The sequence below is a fragment of the Phocoena sinus genome, chromosome 3 (assembly GCF_008692025.1).
Source record: "Phocoena sinus isolate mPhoSin1 chromosome 3, mPhoSin1.pri, whole genome shotgun sequence".
In the NCBI taxonomy this organism is placed as follows: domain Eukaryota; kingdom Metazoa; phylum Chordata; class Mammalia; order Artiodactyla; family Phocoenidae; genus Phocoena; species Phocoena sinus.
The window spans coordinates 112,465,598-112,487,112 of record NC_045765.1 but is presented as its reverse complement, the minus strand read 5'-3'; the positions used below and the strand labels follow the sequence as shown (position 1 = coordinate 112,487,112).

General features: G+C 43.8%; 1 protein-coding gene and 1 non-coding gene across 3 annotated transcripts; both read right to left on the bottom strand.

Annotated features, from left to right (window-relative positions):
• Nucleotides 1-283: 283 nt before the first annotated feature.
• On the bottom strand, nt 284-12,341 carry ZBED3 (zinc finger BED-type containing 3). 2 transcript variants are annotated; one of them, XM_032628959.1, is made up of 3 exons: nt 12,210-12,341; nt 5,568-5,683; nt 284-4,863 (listed from the first exon to the last, which is right to left on the bottom strand). In XM_032628959.1, the coding sequence occupies exon 3, from the start codon at nt 4,847-4,849 to the stop codon at nt 4,208-4,210; it is 642 nt and encodes a 213-aa protein (XP_032484850.1). In that variant the 5' UTR covers nt 4,850-4,863; nt 5,568-5,683; nt 12,210-12,341; the 3' UTR covers nt 284-4,207. The 2 variants fall into 2 exon arrangements, with proteins under 2 accessions (XP_032484850.1, XP_032484851.1); XM_032628960.1 differs by having other exon boundaries at nt 12,143-12,266.
• LOC116752440 lies at nt 7,436-7,573 on the bottom strand. The gene has a single exon (XR_004349509.1). It is a non-coding gene; the product is annotated as a small nucleolar RNA SNORA47 (small nucleolar RNA).
• Nucleotides 12,342-21,515: the final 9,174 nt, after the last annotated feature.

The window sequence follows — 21,515 nt, the reverse complement described above, 5'->3', positions numbered from 1 at the left end:
GATAGCCCTTGTGCTTTGCCAGGTGAGCCAGCAGAAGCCCTCAAGGCCAAAGAGGCAGAATATCTGATGAGGCTGGAGTCAGGTGAGCCATCATAGCCACTAAGAGTGGACGAGCCACTCAGGCTCATTTTTCTTCTCTGTCAAATGATGGAGTTGGACTGGACAAGGGCTGCATTTCCTTCTAGGCTTCTCTGGAATTGAAGATTATCTCGGTTCTTGTGTTGGAAGTTTTGTTTATCTTAAGTAAGGAAGCTGAATGCTGGTAGTAAGGATTTTCCATTTGCAAGAGGTAAGTAACTTTATTTTTAATTATAAAGGTAATTTATGCTTGATAGAGAAAAGTTATAGCAATGCAGAAGTGTAAAAAGTGTATAACTCCCACAACCAGTGGTAAGTCACCAGTCAGGCTAATTGCTTTCCCCATCCCCTGAACAGGCTACTGGTGCTCCCATTAGCCATCTTTTTGAAGGAGAGGTTAAGATTCTGAAAGTCAATCTTTGCTTATTTTAGTGGTTCTAACAATTGGTGAAACTGAAGAGTGACATTTGTAGAAGTTTTTTTTCTTTTCTTCCAAAAAGTCCAGATTCACATCTTATAGGCCAACTTATAAATCCACATGAAGAAGTTAAATTTCAATACTTAAAAGAAAAATCATACTATTATTAGAGTAATACAAAAATTGCAAGAGACAAAAGAATAAAATACATTAAAATGTTAATAGCAGTCTAAGGTGACAGGACTTCGGGGGATTTTTTTCAGCTTTTCTTCGTAGAGTGGGGCATTGCATTTTTATTAATTGTGTAGTAAAGAAAATAATTTTAAGAAAAGTGTTCCTGATAATGACATACTAGGTGATTGGATTCAAACCAAACAGCCCAATAACTGACACTTATTAAATCTTTATTGACTAAACAGCTTTTTAAAATTTACTGCTACTTCCTTTTAGGCTATTTTTTTGTTAGGAATTCTACTTAGAGGATTAAAGATAAATGAATAATTATATTAATAATTTGAGAAGACTTGTGAAAATCTTAAAGACATTGAGTTCAATGCCTCAAATACTTATTGAGCAGCTGTTACAGGCAAGTCACTGTGGGAGCAGAAGGATGAGTGAACTCCATCCTTACTCCCAAGGGCTCAGGCAAGGGAGGTAAGACAGGAACCCACAGAGCCACACGCTAGATGGCCTTTCTAAGGGTTTTGAGATACAAAATGCTGAGAGTCCAGAGAAGTAAAGAATCATCTCTGAATGATGAGGAATCCAGGAAAGCTTCATGTAGGCAGTCGAATTTGAGCTAGGTCTTAGAAAATGGGCGGGATTTTTCATACTTAGAAATTGAAGGGGCTTTTTTAAGTGGAGGAAAGGCAAACAGGCACAGAGGTGCCAAGACCAGGGCATGTCAGAAGAACGAGGAGTCCAGTTTGGCCAAAGCATACAGCATGTGTAAGGGAAGGGACAGATAAGACTGGCACAGGGGTAGAGGAGACTTGAACGTCAAGCCACAAAGCTAGAGCTTGTAGATGATGGGTGATCTTGGGGGTCCTTTGAGCAGGAAATGTGATACAATCAATGTCAGCTTAGGACAGTTCCTTTGGCCAAGTAGGGGACAGTGTGGGAAGACAAGGATGGGAAGATGAATCCCAGATGAATGATAAATGGGGCCTGAGCTGAGCAGGTGGCATCAGAAGGAAGACAGCTGTGATACTTTGTAGGAATAGACTCAGTAGATCAGGGGCCTAGGATTCAGTGAGACTGGTGCTCAAATCCCACTCTGCCGCTTCATTACTTAGTTCCCCTGAGCCTGTCTCTTCTCTACAAAATGGGTGTAAGAGTAATTATATCACGGGGTTGCTGCACAGTAGGCAGAGGCAGTTATTCTTGTGAAGCATTTTAGCACAGCTCTGGCATGGTGAGTGCTCAGTACATGTTAATGTCACTGGTGGTACTACCTGGAGCTGGAGTTAGGAAGGAAACAGGTGTCAGCTCCGGTGACTGAGTAACAAGGCCGACAGTACAGCAGCTGGGAGCATGGCATCTGCAGGTAGAGACTGTATTTGGAACCCGACTCAACTACTTACCAGCTTTAATCTCATACAAGCCACTTAACCCCTCTCTGTTTCCTTAGCTGTAAAATGGGCATAGTATTAATACCCGCCCCCCAAGGAGCTGCTGTGGAAATAAAGTGAGATAATACATGTAAATGTACCTGATACATTTTAAGAGCCCAGAAGTTATTAGTTATTGGGTCAGGGGTGGAGATGCAGAGTTGAATAGAATTACCCCTACCATCTCCTGTGGCAAGATATGCAAGTAGAGGTGGAGACATGCTGCAGGGGACTGGCCATGAAGGACAGACCCGGAAGAACGCTAAAGGCTGGAGGTAGTCAGGAGTCGCTGGCACAGAGGTGATTATGGTACCTCTACGGGTACATGAACCAAGATTGGGTACATAAATTGGCCTAAGGAAACAATCAGATAAATCCAAAATACAGGACGTCTATAAGACATACATAAGATGGCCGGGACTTTTTAAAAAGTAAATGTCATGGAAAAAAAATAGTAAGGGGGCTGTTCTAGACTAAAAGAGACTAGGGTTATAATCAAAAGTAATGTGTGAATCTTAACTGGGCCCTGTTTTTTAGAAAAGAGAAAAAGACACTCTTGGGACAGTTAGGGAATTTCAATTAAGGAATCTGTCTTAGAGGTTATTGGGATAAACGTGCTGAAATACTTTAGGGATGAAATGCCATGCATGTTTGGGGTGGAGGGAAGAAAAATAAGTATGGCAAAAATGTTAACAACTGTGTAGGTGGAGGGTATATGTGGGTATTCATTGTACTAGCTTTTGAACTTTTTCTGGATGCTTGAACATTTTCAAACTCTCAGAAAAATGAGGAAAAAAGAGACCTGAAGAAAAACTGTTTGGAAATCAGTCTACATCAGGAACAGGAATTCTCTGGAGGAAAAGCAAGTTCCATCTACCAAAGGAAAAATTTCAAGAAGGGAGAGATTAAGCAAAATGAAGGCTGAAAATAAATCATATTCAGCCATTGTGAGACTGTAGCGGCTTCTTAAGAGTCCAGTGTAGCATGAAAAGCTGACCACGAGTGAAGGAGTAAGGAGTGGGGAGGAAATATAAGCAGCAAGGACTGCTCGACAGTCCTTGCTTAGGGGGTGCTCAGTTGGGAGCATCCAGGCTGGGGGAGTCTTTCTTTTCAGTCCAAGGAAGACTGGGGCATTGCTAAAGAGGAAGACTGAAGAAAGGGAGGGAATGAGACAGAGGGAAAGAGGTAACGTTGTGGAGGAAGGGCCCAGGAAAGGTGGAAGAGGAATGGATGAGAACATGAGAGGAGGAGGTGGCCTCGGATGGGAGGGTGCCTTCCCCTTGGCCCAGGAGTGAGGACTGGGCCAAAGCTCCCTTCCTAATAACAAGGAGGGATGGGGTCATGTCTTGCTAGTAAGGCGGCAGGTGTGAGGCAGTTAAGTGGGGAAACAGCACAGCTGCCACTGGCTCTGAAACGGGAAAAAAGAGGGCAGAGGTAAGATAGGGTGCTTGGTACTGCCGGGCAAGCTGGGGAGGGGAGCAAAAAGAGGGCTTCTCCAGGACTGCCTTCCTAAGGCACTAGAAATGACAGGGTAATGAGCAGTCTTGGAAACTCCCGTTCAGAAATTGGCGCTGGGCAAAGACTACTCATCAAAAATTTACTCATTAGGAAATGAGGAAAGCTCTTTTTTGGGTAAAAATGCTTTATCATTTCCAAGCACCCTCTACCCTGGGTTGCCCTGGCTGGTGTACAGGCACCTGGTGTGATAGTCTTTGGTGTGTAAGGAAGCTCCTGTTCTTTCAAAGTCACCAGGCACAATATGGCCATGGCTCCAGGTGATCTAGGTTCACAGGGCTGTTGGAGCTCTCATTCCAAAGGCAGTCAGAGGAAAACCACCCCCTGCACGGATGCCACTAAACGCCACCAGCATTGGAGGCCGCTGGAGCTTGCGCTCCCAGGCACCCCGGAGGACCACGGAGTGATTTTTGGTTCTGCCTGGCCTCCGAAGTGCTTCTCAAGACCCCACATTTGGCGATTTCGATTCGTCAGAGCGGCAACGGATCTGAGATCTCGCTCCCAGGCGAGGCTGAAGACGCCGGTCCGCGGGCCACACTTTTTGAGTAGGGCTGGCCGGGGGTGGGTGGGTGGGAGCGGCTAAAACCTACAGGAAGACCTTCGTGATGACGTGGCCGTCCCTGGGGTCCCCCTCGGGTTCCTCTTTGAGCGGAGCGTGCAGCAGGGCCGAGCCCAAGGCCAAGGCGCCCTCCCGGCGGCTCACTTCCCGCAGCCGCGCCTGCAGCGCCTCCCTCTCGGCCTGCAGCTCCCGGCGCGCCTGGGCCGCCGCGCGCTCCTCCTCCTGCAGCGCCCGCCGCCTGCGCTCCAGGGCGCGCTCGCCCTGCTCCACGGCCGCCTCGCGCCGCGCCAGCTCGCGCTCCCGCAGGCTGCCGCGCACTGCCAGCGCGCCCATCTGCTCCAGCAGGCGCGCCCAGTCGCCCTCGGCGGCCGCGGCGGGGCCGGGGGCAGCGGGCGGCGAGCGGCAGGCGGTGCTCTCCGCCAGCTCCCGCCGGTGCGCGCTCCTCAAGTGCTTCCACAGCGCAGCGGTGCCCGCGTGCCAGCCCGGGCCGCGGCCCACCTGCTCCCCGCACAGCCGGCAGGTGGCCCAGGGGCCCGACGCGTCGCCGGGGCGCGCCGGCGCCAGGTGGAAGTACCCCCAGGCCTCGGAGTACGGCGCCCCCAGGCGGCCTGCAGCCGCGTCCGGCCCGCCCGTCTCTTCCATGGTCACGGCCGGCTCGTCGCTCCTCATTCTCTAGGCAGCGCCTGCACCGAGGGACACAGGGTAAGACGACCACAAAATTACATGTGCACACGGACACACGCTCCAACACACAACTTCTAGGACGAGAGTTAGCCTGTCAAGAAACCATGCCTCCCTCTCACTACTGATAAAAATCCTGCGGTTAGTTTGGGTAGATGCTTGCGTTTCTTTTTCAGTAGGTATTAACCGTTGATTCTTCGGGGCGGGGGGGCGGGGGGGGAGGTAGAAAATGCCTAGGCCTTCTTTCCTTAACCAGGAATTTTCTTCGAAATTTATTGGATTCCCTGGCTCACAAGTACTAAGACTAAAATTGGGAAGCCAAGCTTCTCATAAGAATAAGCTAAATAAGTGCTGTATGTATATGTTAGTTTTAACTAGTCTCCTTTACGCTCTTTAAAAAAAAAAAACGACCAAGGCTCCCTTTTGAATTCTTCTCGCAGTGTTGCACAAGAAAGGAGTGGGGGAAAAAAGTTTCAGGATTGAAAATTTTGTTTCTTAGACTTTAAGGGTGACAGTGCTAGGACTGAGCAGCTTTTCAAAAAGCTTTCAAGGAGACAACTTTTTTCAAGGTAAAAATATCTTTGTTTTGTGATTTTAAAAACGATGTGCTTATGAGAAACATGGACTGCTAGGAATCATTAAAATGTTTTAAAAATGCGCACATTTAGAAAACAGCAATATACAAAGCAGTTTTCTAAACTTTTACCTTCAAATCAGGCGGTGGGCTGTCTCTATCATTGCCTCAGGGTTTCTAGCCAGCCCAGGTTCTCAGGTGGAAACACTGCAGTGTGGCTTCTGAGTTCTCAAGAACCATCAGCAGTGCTAGGAGTAAATTCAGAGGACAGGCGGTGGAGTAAAAGAAATTCAATTAAACAGCCCTGAAAGTAGATACTAGAAATCCTGGATGGTGCCATGTCCCTCTGGTGTTCATTCTGCCGACCCTCTCATAGGTGCTCCAGTCATAAAAAAAATAAAATTAGTTTTCTATATTGCTTATCCCAACTAAATGGCCCGCACTCTATATTTGCAAGACAAAAAGCTTGGTGGATTCTCTTAATTAAGGAAGAAAAATAGAAGTAATAGCTGTTTGCTTTGTCCAACAAATACCTGTAGTTAAAGGGATCCAAATACAACACAGTGCCTATCACTGCCAGGTCTTTTCTATTAAGAAAACATTTCCCACTGTTATAACCTATCAAATGAGGGGGGAGATAGAAAAGGTGAATTTTCTTCTTTAAAAAATAACTTCACTGGGCTTCCCTGGTGGCGCAGTGGTTGAGAGTCTGCCGGCCGATGCAGGAGACACGGGTTCGTGCCCTGGTCCGGGAAGATCCCACATGCCGCGGAGCGGCTGGGCCCGTGAGCCATGGCCGCTGAGCCTGCGCGTCCGGAGCCTGTGCTCCGCAACGGGAGAGGCCACAACAGTGAGAGGCCCGCGTACCGCAAAAAAAAACAAAACAAAACTTCACAAAGGGTCAAATGTGTGATTCTAGACAAATTTGCTTTGAAAGTTTAAAAATAATAATAGAATATATGACAGACTTGGAGCTCTCCTGAGAACTTATTTCATCGGGAAAATTCACGCCAAGGTGGGAGAATAATGGACAATGAGATAGCCAGTGCCCGCTCCTACTGTCAGGTTTTGAACCAGCAGCAGTGGAGATGATGAAGTTCCAGAATCTCTTTTATTAAAGGCAACTAGGGATGACTGAAGACAAAGATGAAAACAGGAAAAATATGTTGCTTTAATAATAGTATTTAGTGAACCTTTTAATTCAGTTGCTAATAGTCTTGTTACAGATGCGTTACACTTTTCTAAACCTCATTTGTTTTTTTCCCACCAAGCAAGTCCACTGAGATCAGGCAGGACATTTAACATATCTCTTGAATTAAAAAATAAAAAAAGAATGAATTTACTAGAATCTTCCAAAAAAATAATAAGTACCAGGCCTCTTCTAACAAAAGAAATAGCTATTTACATATCTTCTGATATGAGGCATTGGTTTGAATATGGTTACCCATGATAATTAGTATAAAAGGTCATTAGAAATTAAAGGCTAGATTTCCCCCAAGAGATTTACTAAATCACTAAAGTCCCCAAAGCCGGAGTGGTGGGAGGAGGAGGGGAGTTACAGACCCCCTTCAAGGATAACTTTTTTGCGGTTAGTAAACATTGTGTTTAGTAAACAGAACCAGATTTTAGTCTTAGAGATGTTTTTTGTTATCCAGCTTTACTTAAACTTTTTTTCAACATTTTTTTCTTTTTTTAAGAATTCCATTCCTTCTAAATTAGAATCTTACCTTTCCAGAGTGTGCCCTTTTTTTAAATTACTAGACATACACAAAAGTGGAGAGAATAGTAGTATTATGAGTGCCTATATTTACTTTATAAATTAAAAGAGATTTAATTTCTTCAAAATCTGGGATGCCCAGAGGAGTGCCACATACAGGAGTGGCATCTGTTCTAAGACTTAAGGTGGAAAACAGGGATGAGAAGCACTGATCACTGATTTTGATGTCTTAATCCTTTAGACTTAGTGGAGCCCTCATCTGAGCCAGGGACAAGCAGCACCACAAGTGTTGGCCAGCAGACTGCTGCCCCTCTGAGGGCGGCAGAGGGACCTCCTATGCCCTGGCAAGCCTTCACTCTCGGAGGTCTTAACCGGTGGAAGACAGCATGGTTCAGAGCTGCCTCACCTTCTCAGCCCTCCGACCACAGCTACGTTCTGGCTCAAAAGAGTCTTCTGTTCAGACTCAGTCTCTAAAGAGTGACCAGCAGTTAACTGTGGCCACAAGTCGTTCCTAGCAGAGCCTTCCTAGGTCTGCTAAGCAATCCTTGAGCTCATTTCAACCATCCCTACAGTGCAGAGGGAGTGAAGCTTGGCTTGGAAGTCAGCTTGGCTTGGGAGAGAAGTCTTAGAATCTTCAGCCACGACCTTAATATACAAAGAGCTCTTACAAACTGAGAAGAAAAAGACAAACAAGCCAATTGAAAAATGGGCAAGAAATACGAGTAGGCAAATGACCCAAGAGCAAAATCAGATGGCCAGGAAATTTGTGAAAAGATGCACACCACTTATATTCAGGGAAGTGCTATTAAAGTAACAATAAGGTCTCATGTTAGATCCATCACACTAACAAAAATGAAGAGGTCTGTCAGCCAAAGTTGGAAGGGGGGGCAGAGCAAAGGGTATGCTCATGCATTCCTAGTGGAGATGTGAAGGCTTTTAGGGAAAGCAATCTGCAATTTCTATTAATTAAAAATAGATATAATTGGGGATCCAACTCCTGGGAATCTGTTCTGTAGAAGTAAAAGTACCAATATGTAAAGTAACATGTATTAGGATGTTTATCATAGTATTATTTAGAATGGCAAAAAACTGGAATCAAGAGAATGCCTATCAGCAGGAAAATGGCTGGGTAAATAATGTGTAGTCACCTCAGGGAATATTATGCTCCATTATAAAGGATGGATCGGAGCTCTGTCGGGGGATTTCTGGAGGAACTGTTTAGGGAGAAAAGCAAGATGCATAAAAGTGTGTATAATATGATCTCACTCTTATTAAATAATAAGTAGATCTGTATAGGATATACAGATTAATGATTTTTTTATAGATATGAAGAAAAATAAGGAGATACACTATGGGTTGAGGGGGTTGCAGCTGATGTGAAAGGAGAAGGGGAAGAGGTAAAGGCAAAAGGAAAAGAAAAAGTGTGCTGAGAAGGCATGTACATGATCATGTGTGTACATGTAGGTAGAGTATATATATGGCAGGGTCTATACATAAATAAAAAGTAATTTTATAAAACAATCCTCAAGCATGTGAGCTCAGGCAGGCCTAGGCAGCCTTAACTCTGGAGACTGGAGGGAACAGTCTCATGGGGCATAGTGCGCTGCCATCTGGCCCTGGAGGGATCCCAATGTGAGCTTGCTCAGTGTGGGTGGTTCACTGTGCCCTGCCTGAGCAGAAGGAGATTCTATATCGACGTAAGATGGAGGGTGCCATGGGAGGGCAGCCCACCTCACTCATCTCCCCGGCATAGGGCCTGCATAGGGCAGGCACTCAGGGGACACTGCATTAAATGAAATGAGCCCAACTTTACCTTTCTTAGCCCCAGCTCACCGGAGTCTCTATCTCCCCATCTGTCAGGAGAAATGATAAGATTAGCTGCCCCTAATAGGTGGCTGAAATCAGATAACGCAGGAGATGTCACTGTTGGACTCACCAGTGCTATATCAATTCAAAGCATGAACAAAAGGAAGCTCCCAGTATTTACTATTCAGACATGCCTACACGAAGATCTTAGTGGCTAAAAGGGAGTGCTGTTTTTCTCTTTAACATATTCTGTTATTCAATAGAGGAAGTAGTTTAAGTTGGAAGAATTCTCTTGGGGATTTTTAAATACAAAAAGCAAATTAAAAAGAATCATAGATCCACTTCCCCACCCCCAACCAAATTTATTTTCACTTCCTCAATTGATCTTCCTGCAAAATAGGTGGCTCATCACTCAGGTAGAAGATGATAGGGAGGCCTAGTTAGCTGGGGTCCTGTGATATGCATTTCTTCCTTACCAAGTACTGCCCCCAAACCGAACACCTATTAACTTGTATGGTAGCTAACAAGAAGAAAACGAAAAGTAAAAGCTCTCTTAATTTTCCTTAAACAATTGAAAAACTACCAGAAAGTTGCCAATGAATGATTATGTCGTTTACGTCCGTTCACTTCATCCACTCTTTCATTCAAACTCTCCTTGTGTACATGATCAGGGCCAGGCACGTGCTTGCTGCCCAGGATGCCAAGAGGAGCACCACATAGTCCCTGCCCTCTGGAAGCCTACCATCTGGTGGGGAGAGATGCTTCAAGATGCTGACACCCATGGTAAAGATCAGAGCAATGTTCACTCATGAAGAGTGGGGAAGCGTGGGCTTGGGGACCCTAACACAAAGGTTCATGCAGATACGCGGCTTAAGCATTCTTTCCCTTCCCCACCTTGCTCAGGGTACAACATTCACTAAAACACATCACCATTAGTGCTGACTCTAATAAATAAAGTACCAGTTCTTTAGTTGTATAATTAGGCTTCCAAGCTTATATTTTAAATAAAATTTCTTGAAGCTAAATAAATGCACTGCTAGCATGAAATTAATTTAACAGTGGAAATTTTTGAGTCCAATTTCAGGGGGAAAAAAGCTGAAAAAAAAAGTAGATTTTAGTTATTTCTTGGAAAGGGAGAGAGTAGTATTAATGGTATGATGCCTCTGAATTCTATGATGAGTTTCATTCCAGTATCCATTATCTGGAAGGGATGATACGAAGTCTAAGCTGCTGGAAGATAAGACATTCATATTAATTACCTCTGCACTTGATGTTCTCTGAAGAAGTTTTATTCTTCTAATAACTTATCAGATTAAAACCCATATTCCTCAATATGGTCTCCCTGAATACCAATATAGAGAATAAAGGAAGAGATCAGAACCTGGATGAATACTTTGTGTAAATATGGGTGGATACATACAATGTATGATTATAACATTGAGAATCATCCTATAAACCACCCACAAAAGTTAGTTTTATTATTTTACACTTGTGCTTGTACACATACAAAATATCGGGCAGGCTAAAGGTCAAAGAACCAGGCAGTGTTCTCAAAAAATCACAGAAAGCTCTATTTGTCCTTCCATGGTCAAGTCTAATCGCTTTAGTTGGATTAATCTAGCAGAGTTATAAACAAATATGTGTAGTTTGAGCCTGGCTGGATCTTAGGTGAGAAATTCACCCTAATGTCAAATCCACACAGACTTATGTGAAAACACTAAAAACATTTTTATCCACCAGTAACTTTAATCAAAGCAGAATATAATAATTAAAACAAATAATTAGCCTTGACACAACTGAGGTATCAAGGAAACTACAGTTCATCTGTTACCTGTCCATCTCTGTTGAAATATTTATTTACTGCCATATATTAATCTATTTATAAAGAAATCTGGACAGTTAGAAAAATTAGTCTATAGTCACCAGGCTGAAGGCTTAGTTGAAGTAAAAATGCTTCCAAACTGTAAAGGATGGATACCTCAGGGAATGAAGGGTTAAGTGTGAAAAAACTTGGAAAAATGTTACACATGGACTGTAAAAAATGTACTGGACCCACAGCTAATGAACTGGTAAATCAGAGATGTTCTCTAAGTGTCATAAGCCAAAATTTTAGATACTTCTTCCATTAGCTAAAAGGCTGAGAAACGCTCTCTATTAATGTATTTTTTTTAATGAAAATTGTGAAGCTTCCTCCCTAAGTGGACCTTTATTTCAGGCCTACATTATTTTATTTAATACATGCGTTCCTAAAAAGAAGGGTGTTGATCCATTTTCATCTTGTAAGATGCATTATTTAATGTGAATTAGTGGGATTTAAAGCTGCCCTACTTTGAAGAGCTCTGTAACAAAGATTTTTTAATTAAGAATTACGTGGTATTGGCTCTTGGTCTTTGCATACATTGTTGTATACTTTTCATTCTCAGCTGCCTCAAGCTATTTTTGGCTAAAAAATGTATGTAAATAATTACATTAATGAAAAGTACAGAAAATGATTACCCTAACTGTGTCAATTTATTAAGCTATTTCGACAACAGTTTCTCTTAAACACCGCATTTTTTGTAGTCTTAGCTAATTAGAAGTTTGGATGGTAGCAGGTACTTTTTTTTTTTCTATCTTTCAAGGAGGGAAAAGTAACTTTGCTTGGTAAACTTCGGGCATTAAGTTAGTGTAAGTGATTATAGCAAACTGCTCCCGTATGTTCCTGAAGGATCAGAAAATTCCTTTGTTTGAGCACGGTGGGGATCGGGGTCTTTGTTTGAGCATCTGGCTTGCATTCGGTTTCTCCCCAAAGTGGGAAACATTCAGAAAGTCTCAATTAGAGAAAGGGCCGCCAACCACTTGACCTGTTAAAAGGACTGACTGCAATAAGGCAACTTTAATAAAGGGAGAGCACATGACTTTCGATATTCCTGAATAACTTTTTTGAAGGGAGACTGTAGAGCAGGAGCAAAAATGAGGTGCATAAAGAAACTGAACTGGGCGTTACGCAGAATCCCGGGTCCAAACGCATCTTTTACAATAACGGTAATCCCACCACCGCGGAGGGCACGCCCGGCACCCCATGCACTAGCAAGCCTGCGCGTCTGCGTCTGCGGGGCGCTGGCTGCTCTGCGATCCCCCGCCAGGCCCCCGGCTGGTCCCAGCTCACTCCGCCGCCCCGAGGCAGCTTCCTGCGATCCCTCACCTGTCCCCCGGGACTCCCCAGTCTCCCGTGGGCACGCGCCGCCGCGAGTCTCGCAGCCCACACTCACCCCATCACCCCCGAAGCGGGAGGTGGGCTGGGTGTCTGGGATCGCCGCCGATCCCCTCCAGGATCCTCGCAGACATTTTGTCCTGTGCGGAAACCTCAGCGCCGCGTCCCCCTTAAAGACACAGCGCTCCATTCATGCGCCTGGAGTGGAAAGGGGGGATGGAAACGTGTGACCCGGTGTTGAAAGGGCTGGGGAGTCACTCCCGAACCGTCCAGGTCCATGAGCAACAGACTTGTGTTTGCCCAGGTTTAAAAAAAAAATGATGCAGCAGTTTAGTGATTTTTAAAAATGGGATTACTGTTTTATATCTTTATAGTAACCTTCCAAGACCTGGATTCCTGGGCTTGAGTCTCTGAGTGTAATTTTCATCCTTTCAGGTTCAAGGTGTGTGATGGCACAAGTCGTTAGAAGAAATCCCCTGAACCAAGGTCTGGACAGATAAAGGTAGGGCTCATTGGTGTTCACTAAAACGTAATAACACTAGCATGGTGTATCAGTCAGCTTTTGGTGGATTATGCTTAGGTAACAAACAACCCCTACAACTCAGTAATTTACAAAAACAAAGATTCATTTCTCAAGCAAATTACATCTGCTGCAGGCAGCTTTGGCTCTACTCCACTGGTGTCCTGGCTTGCAGGCTCCAGGTTGAAAGACCAACTTTTGGGGGACACGCTCACTGTGTGCTGGACCCAACCTTGAAGGAAGAGGAATACTGATTTGTAGTGCTTGCTATTTCCATGATGTAAATACTCCCACCATGGCGGGTTTCAGGCTACACACAGTTTACCAAGGGGCTTGCCAAGTTTCTGGAAATGTAATAACCAGCTCTTGTGAACCACTGGCACATGCTGCCCTTAAAACTGAAAACAGCTCACATTCTGCATGCTTCAGTTCTGCTCACCTCAGTTTTGCTCACATTCTATTGACCAAAGCAAGTAACATGACAGGGCCTATCAGTGGGGCCAGAAAGTATATTCCTCTTATAAGGAAGCCCTGCCAGTCACATGACAATGGGTAGAGATTGTATAATCCTTTTAAATGAAATTGAGTAAATAACTGGTTAGAATAATACAATCCGCCTTACATACTTTGGTTTAAGTAATTTCTTTTTGAAAACCTCATTCTTTCTATAAACCAGAGTTTCACAGTCTATTAATGGGGTTTCTCCTTACCATTCCAAGAATGGTTTCAGAAGAAGAAACTGGTTGGATGTCTTCAAAGGGATAGTTTTGTAATGTGAAGATTAACTATTAGGTTACTACTTTTCTCCCAAAAGATGTCCATACTTATAGCTGAGGACATCTGATTAAAAGTACGTAGTATAAATGGATCATATTAAAGCCATCTCTTATTCATGGTTTAATTCAAAAACAAAATTTTAAAGTTTATTGTACCTGACAATCCTTTTAACAAGAGGCTTTAACACTTTGAGTACCTTAAAAATCCATTTAGCCTTAAACTGACCATGTAATGAGACACATGGTATTTTTAAATTCTAGTTAGTGCTATTTGTACCCAAAGCACTATTCTATACCTGAGTAAGAGTCTTAATTCAAGACACCATTCCTGCCCTCAAGAAGATTACACTCCAGTGAAACAGTAAGACAAATGCAACTCCAGAAAGAAAGTGAAAAATGTAAGAGGAAACCTTCATGTGCCACACTAAATGGAGAACAGCTACCTCTTCTTGAAAGTGGAAGCATTTAACTAAGACCTAAAAAAGGGTAGAATTTGGACTCCTGGAATTATGTTTATTATGCTCGCAAGATGTGTTTTGGATTTATTTTTAAAGTCCAGAGAAAAGGAGCCTGTCTTTTCTGTGTTTAAGTCAATGCTTAAACTTTCCTATAATCTGAAATCTTTCTTGTAGTTTTAAATTAAATTTTAAATCAAATTCTAAAATATATCTAAAATATCTAATAACTCTTCTCCTTTGCCCCACACTCTTTGTTCAAATTTCAGCAAGAAAAACACTCTTTAATTCTTATTTTGGTGGTAGCAGTTCCCTTAACTTTCATCATGCTGTTAACAATAAATAAATAAGAGGATCTCATGTCTGTCTTCTGCCCTGGAAGTTGGCAAAGCATAAGGACTTACATTTCATTGATAATGCAGAATATTTACTCTCCAGATTCTTGCCAGAGATTATAGCCTTGAAATCTGCTCTCTAATCCTTATCAAAAACCCAGTTTGAGAAAATTACTTATGGAGCTTGCCTCAAAGACATGAAATTATAGAGCTGTGTGTGTGGACCACACTCTTTTGGTACAATACATCCTTCCTGTATGTGCTTTTGGTCTGTAGTTTTTTTCTTGGATGTTTTTGTCTGGTTTTGGTGTCAGAGTAATACAGCGTTATAAAATGAGCTGAGAAATATTCCTTCCTTTTTTATTTTTTGGAAGATTTTGTGACTAATTTGTATTAATTCGTCTTTAAATGTTTGTTGGGATTCAACAGAGAAGCCATCTGACCTGAGTTTTTCTTTATGGGTAGTGTTTTAGATTACTAATTCGATTTCTTCATTGGTTCTAGGTCTTTTAGATTTCAGTTCCTACTTGAGGCAGTTTTGGTAGTTTGCCTCTTTCTAGGAATTTGTCCATTTCATCCAAGTTATCTAATATGTTGGTGTACCGTTGTGCATAGTATCCCTTTTTAATTTCTGTAAGGTTGGTAGTAATGCCTCCTCTTTCACTTCTGGTTCCTCTCTGTGCTTTTAATGAACTTTCCACTGGGGTCATGCCATCTGCCTTCAGTGAGGTAGTTTGTAGGACATAGCTACGTAAAATTCATGATCACAATCAGTATCATAATGTCATCGACTACAGTTGTCCACTGTATCCCGCAGTGTTTCTTCTGTAGGACCCAGAGAGAAGACCATTCTCTGATCTCTCATGTCATGGAAAGCTCTGCATCCCATGAACAAATGGAACCTTTGAATCCTGTGGGCGCTGTGGTTCATTTATTGGACTGTTTGCTTATTTCAGCTGCTAGGAGGCTGAGTCAAATATGGGATGCCTACGCTATTAGTTTCCTAGGGCTGCTGTAACAGGGTACCACAAACTAAGTGGCTTAAAACAAGAGAAATTTATTCTCTTACAGTTCCGGAGGTTAGAAGTCTGAAACCATGGTGCCAGCTGGGCCATCTCCCTCTGAAACCTGTAGGGGAGATTCCTTCCTTGCCTTTCCCTACCTTCTAGTGGTGGCCAGTAATCCCTGGTTTACAGTTTCATCACTCCAATCTCTGCCTTTGTTGTGGCATTCTCCTTGTGTGTGTGTGTCCAATCTTCCCTCTTACAAGGACACCAGGATGGAGCTTGGATTAAGCTCTATTCTAACGACCTCAACTTAACTTGATTATATCTGCCAAAACCCTATTTCCAAATAAGGTCACATTCAGAGGCACCCAGGGTTAGGACTTTAACATATTTTATTTTTTGCAGGGGGGACACAATTCAACTCATAACACTCACCTACCAGTTCCATATGGTAAACTTTTCTATGTGCTAACCTTTTATTTTCCTACCCTTATTTTCCTTTTGTCCCAATTCCCTGAATTACTTAGTTTTTCCTTAATTATATGCATCTTTGGCAGTGTCTGAAGGAAAGAAGGCAGAAAGGAAGTGGGGAAGGTGGGAAGAAAAGGGAAAAGAGAGAAAGGGAAGGAGGAAGAAAAGTTTGCCCCCCCAAATCAGACAGAGTTGCAGGAATGGGGAGTGAGGGTGGGGAAGACTGGCCGGAAAAGTGTTTTTGCTGTATGGACTTTGTCAGAGCCTCAGAATTATTCTTTTGGTGAGGATGAGAGTCGTGATAAGCAGCTACCTGCAGCTTAGCTGACTTAGAGAAAAATTAGAAGGTAGTTTGAGGAGCTGAGGATTAGGAAAAGAAGGGTATGATGTAGCTACTTTTAATGCTGACATTAGTAGACACAATATGGATCCAGGTTTTGTGGTGCTTGAAAGCTTATACAGTGTTTTGTTGTTGTCGTTTTTTGTTTATTTTTGGTTGTGCCGGGTCTTTGTTGTGGCTCGCCGGCTCCTTAGTTGTGGCATGTGAACTCTTAGTTGCAGCATGTGGGATCTAGTTCCCTGACCAGGGATTGAACCCGGGCCCCCTGCATTGGGAGTGCGGAGTCTTAACCACTGCACCACCAGGGAAGTCCCCAGAAAGCTTATATGGTGTTGAGGACCCATGTATTCTAGCTACCGGGGACATAGACCCATCAAATCATTTATTTAATGTATACAATTTACCCTGGACGACAGCATCCCATCCCTCTAAGATACAAATGGCACCTTAGCTGAAACTTTAATAGGCTATTCTGGTGGTCTGTCAGGCTAGCTGCTTCTGGATGTGTATGTTTTACAGGGTCAGCCAAAGCTACTGAATAAACCATTTTCCCTTTCATCTGTTCCTCATCTTAATCCATCACAGGTGAGAATCCTATTCCTAACACCACAGCACACCAAGGGTTCTCATCGCTCCACCTACCACTAGAAATGAGATCCTTGTTACCATCTGATGGGTAAATAATCCAGTTCCAGAATCCCATCTTGAGGTTTGGAGGTTCACAGGTTTTAAGCTTCTGCTTTCTAGCACCACTCTGGTTTTTAGCTTGTGTTCCCTTAAATGCAATAACTAAGACAAAAACTATGACACAAGTAGCTTGAGAGGTAATCACAGGAGGTAGGATGGGGGAGCAGGGAGAGTAATGCACACCAAAATAAAGAAGCTTTATTTTTTTTAACTCTAAATAATTGTGTGCCTTTCAGATAATGTCTTCATTTTATATTTATAGTCATGATTGTAACAAAAGTTATCCCCACGTGATGAACTGTTTTCAATCCTCACCTTTAGGCTTTTTCAGACCCAACTTCTTCATTTTTGTAACTTTATCGTTTTCTGTCATTTAATGTGTTACTATAGACTTTGTTTATTTCGTTGGTTGGCTTTTGGCTTGGAGACTTAGGAAGTTTTTTAGACTTACCTTTGAAACTTGACATTTTCACTACAATTATATATAAGTGCAAGTCTCTTTTTGTTTGAAACATAGTGAGCTAAGCTTGGGGTTTATCCTGGAGGTAGTTTTAAGCAAGAGAGTTACACAGTAAGATTTCTATTTTAAGTATACCACTTCGGGGAAGGCTATGGGGTGTGCAGGAAAAAAACAGACTAGAGACAGGTAGACCAATATTGCAATATTGTGGGCCAAAACCAAGATATTTTTAAGATTCAACCAATTCAATGTGTAGCAGAAAATAATAAGCAAGAGAAGGGGTGGATGACGGAATTGGTACATGTGACTGCAGTGTGGTTTGTGGTTCCATGTCTCCCTGCTGTCTTTTCCTGGCTTTGGTGTGCTTGAGGTGCCTGGGTTGCTGGTCAGAGGGCAGCATCCCTGTGGTACCCACCTCTAGAGAGTAGTGCTCCCCCGGTGACCTCTTCCAGGTCACTGGGATGAGAGGGAGACACTGGTAGCAGAAAAAAGTGGCTCTCTTCCTATAGGAATTCTCAGATGGGCCTTAGAAATTGATTTCTATTTCTCAGAACTATTAGGAAGAAATAATAGAAGGACTTATCTCAGAATTTCCACCCCTTTTCAGAATCCATTAATCCACCATCCTGTATTTTGTTGTGGTTTGTGTACATCCATTCACCATAAACTACTGCATGCCTCCGACTCTGGGTGGCTTGCAGTATCCGGGTAGGACCCATTGGCTGCCATTTCACATTTTCCTTCTCCCAGGGCTATAAAATGCCTTGTAAAGACCCACAGTGAACTTTCTGGCTGCTTCACTTAGCCCCACATTTGCAATTTCTGTTAATATACAGTTGAATGGACACTCGGAATCAAACCTACATGCTGTGGGACACGCTAAGGAATGTTAATGTCTTAAAGTAGGGAATACTGTTTTTTTTAACTGCCACATCTTAAAGGGAAGAAGGGCAGGGGGACAGAAAAGGCAAAGCGGTATGAGTGACAGCAGTGAAGGCCTTCTTGTTCTTACCCACCAGGGTCCCTAGCGGGGGCTTGTGCTTGGAAAGCAGACCTGGCAGGAGGAGCCATGGTAGGTGGGCGGCGCCCCTGCACAGACAGCCTTGTCTGGGTGCGGCTGCATTGGACACTTGCTCAAAGTGCTGGCGGGGCTGGAGCGTCAGGGGTGGTGTCCATACTGCTTGTTTGAAGGCCTGGTGTGACTGTTAGGGTGAGCATCTGGAGGCTTATCTCCCCAGGGGTCCGTGTCCCCTGCCGTGGTCAAGGTTGATGTGACCTGACCCTGGTGGTCAGACATTCCGCACAAGTTTCAGAAGTTCTTACTAGCTTCTTCTGCCAAAGGAAAAAAGACAAACTTGCACAAAAGAGCTGGCTTGGCTATTCTCTGAGATAATTAAAAAGAATAACAACAACAAAACGGTTTTGATTTTCTTTTGTGTCTTATTCTGCAATAGGAGAAAAGGAAACCATTGTATGTGTGGTTTGTGGATACAAACAGAAGTCTGATTCACAGATCTAGGGTTCAGCATCTTGTCCTCAGAGAAGCCAGGTCATTATGCTGTAGCCCTTCGGCTTTTCCTGGGTTGGCTTGGGATGATCCAGGCTGCCTGGATTTGTGAGTGATTTAATTAATTCAAAACCTCCCTCTCTTCCCAACCACACGTCATTCTCATTTCTCAAGTCACCACTTTTATGAAGACTTCTTAGACTATACCATGTGGAAGTGCATGATACAAACTTGGAGAACAGGGTAAATTTAGGTGAGAGAGATCCTAGAAGCTAGCCTTGCCTTCACAGGTCACCTGTGATGATCTCAGCGGCGGAAATCAGATCTCGTATTTTATACATTCCCCCCATACAGCTCAGCACAGCGCTGGGCAAATAGTAGGTCTCAGTATATACGCGGAGGGATTGAAAATGCAGAACATGTACTATGCCACTTATATGAGGTATTTAGAGTAGTCAGATTCATAAAGACAGAAAGTAGAAGGGTGGGTGCCGGGGTGGGGGGAAGGAGGGGAACGGGGAGTTAGTGTTTCATGGGTACAGAGTTCCAGTTTGGGAAGATGAAACGTTCTGGAGCTGGGTGGTGGTGGCTGTACAGCAGTGTGAGTGTACTTACCGCCAGTGACCTGTCCACTTTAAAAGGGTTAAAATGGTAAATTTTATGTATATTTTACCACAATAGAAAGCATACTTTTTTAAAAGACACATACCGTAGAAATCGGAGGTTCTTCCCTCATTCTACCTTCAGCTGCCCCACCTAGTGCGGGTGTGCAGAATCAATATCTGGGTGTGAATGAAATCTCCAGTTTGATGGGCATGCTGGGCGGGCTTCAGATACTGGGCTCAGCTTCCCACTTTCTAGCCCCATTGTTTTAAAAAGACAGGATTGTTTGCATCAGGCTTTTAGTCTAGATTTGTCTTTGTAGTTTATGCCTTCACGAGAATGGTTAGGAAGGGGTCCAGATGCCGACCAATGTTACCAGTGTTAGTTTTGCCCTCAGAGTAATGGGAAAAGGCAAGTGACGGTTTGACTGTGGGCATGTTACCTAAGATCTAAAAAACTTGAACCTGTAAAATGGGGATAATAGTCATATTTTCTTCCACTGGGTTGTTATGAGGATTAAATGAGATGAGTTACATGAGATACCCAGGACCTGTCTATAAAGGGCATCAGGGAATTCTTTGATTTTGTGACTTCAGCGTGGCTTTGAGCAGAATCCAGAGAAGGTCCCCCGTAGACCAACAGTGCCTCGTCTAGGATGTGCGATCCCTCTTGTAACAAATCCCTGGAAGGTACCGGCTTGCTGCCTGGAGGAGCAACCGGACCAGAGAGTTAGAGGCCTAAAGGCTCTTTCTTGCAGACTGACTTCCCCACTCAGCCAGACACTGTGCTAGCAGCTCCTGGGCTCACGTGTCCCCAGTCTTGCTCTCTTTCTTTCGTTTAAATTTAAAAGATCTGGGGCTTCCCTGGTGGTGCAGTGGTTAAGAATCCGCCTGCCAATGCCGGGGACACGGGTTCAATCCCTGGTCCAGGAAGATCCCACGTGCCGTGGAGCAACTAAGCCCATGTGCCACAACTACTGAGCCTGTGCTCTAGAGCCCGCGAGCCACAACTACTGAAGCCCATGCACCTGGTGCCCATGCTCTGCAACGAGAAGCCACCACAATGAGAAGCCCATGCACCACAATGAAGAGTAGCCCCCGCTCACCGCAACTAGAGAAAGCCCGTGCACAGCGACGAAGACCCAACACAACCAAAAATAAATAAATAAATAAAATAAGTAAATTTTTAAAAATTAATTAATTAATTAAAAAGATCTTGGGGGGGCTTCCCTGGTGGCGCAGTGGTTGAGAATCCGCCTGCCAATGCAGGGGACACGGGTTCGAGCCCTGGTCTGGGAAGATCTCACATGCCGTGGAGCAGCTGGGCCCATGAGCCACAACTGCTGAGCCTGCGCGTCTGGAGCCTGTGCTCTGCAAAAGGAGAGGCCGCGATAGTGAGAGGCCCATGCACCACGATGAAGAGTGGCCCCCCCCGGCTTGCCACAACTAGAGAAAGCCCTCACATAGAAACGAAGACCCAACACAGCCAAAAATAAATGAATACATATTTAAAAAAAAAAAAAAAGATCTTGGGAAAGGACTCAACGAGACCCAGCCTTGGCTGGCCGTCTCACCTGCTTGGTCAGGTGAGACCAGGTTTGGCCACTCTCACTTGACCAGAGGTTGGAGTAGGGAGGCAGTTTTCAGTGAAAAGAATTCCTGCCTCCTGGAAAAAAGGAATGTTGGGCAAAGAGAAACGAGGAGCCCACTGCACACAGTATTTCCTGCTCTGGACTAGCTGAAGAAAATCAGCCATGGGCCCCACCCTCCGGGGTCCTGTCCTACAGTAACTAATGACCTATATGTCATGGTGGCCTGTTTTCAAAGAACAGTTGCCTTCGGTTTCTTCCTAGGGAGTTGAGCACATGGATCTTAAGGTTTTTCAACTGAACTTGTTTGACCTTGATTTAATACGGGGGGAACTTCAGATTGCAAAGATGAAATAGAAAAAATAAAAAATGCTTAATGAAAATACTTGAAATAAACTCAAGGTCACATTAACATTCAATCTGCGCTTCCAAACAGAAGCTATTTTTACATTCCTATTTACTAGTATGATAGACTGTGGTTATTTTTCCCCATGACTCAATAGCATGGGATAATTTCCCCCTTTCTTCAAATAGTTCTCAGTTTGAATGTGACACACAGTTCCCATTTTCCCCATAAATCGCATATTTATAGCACATGGGAATAGCCAGAATGCT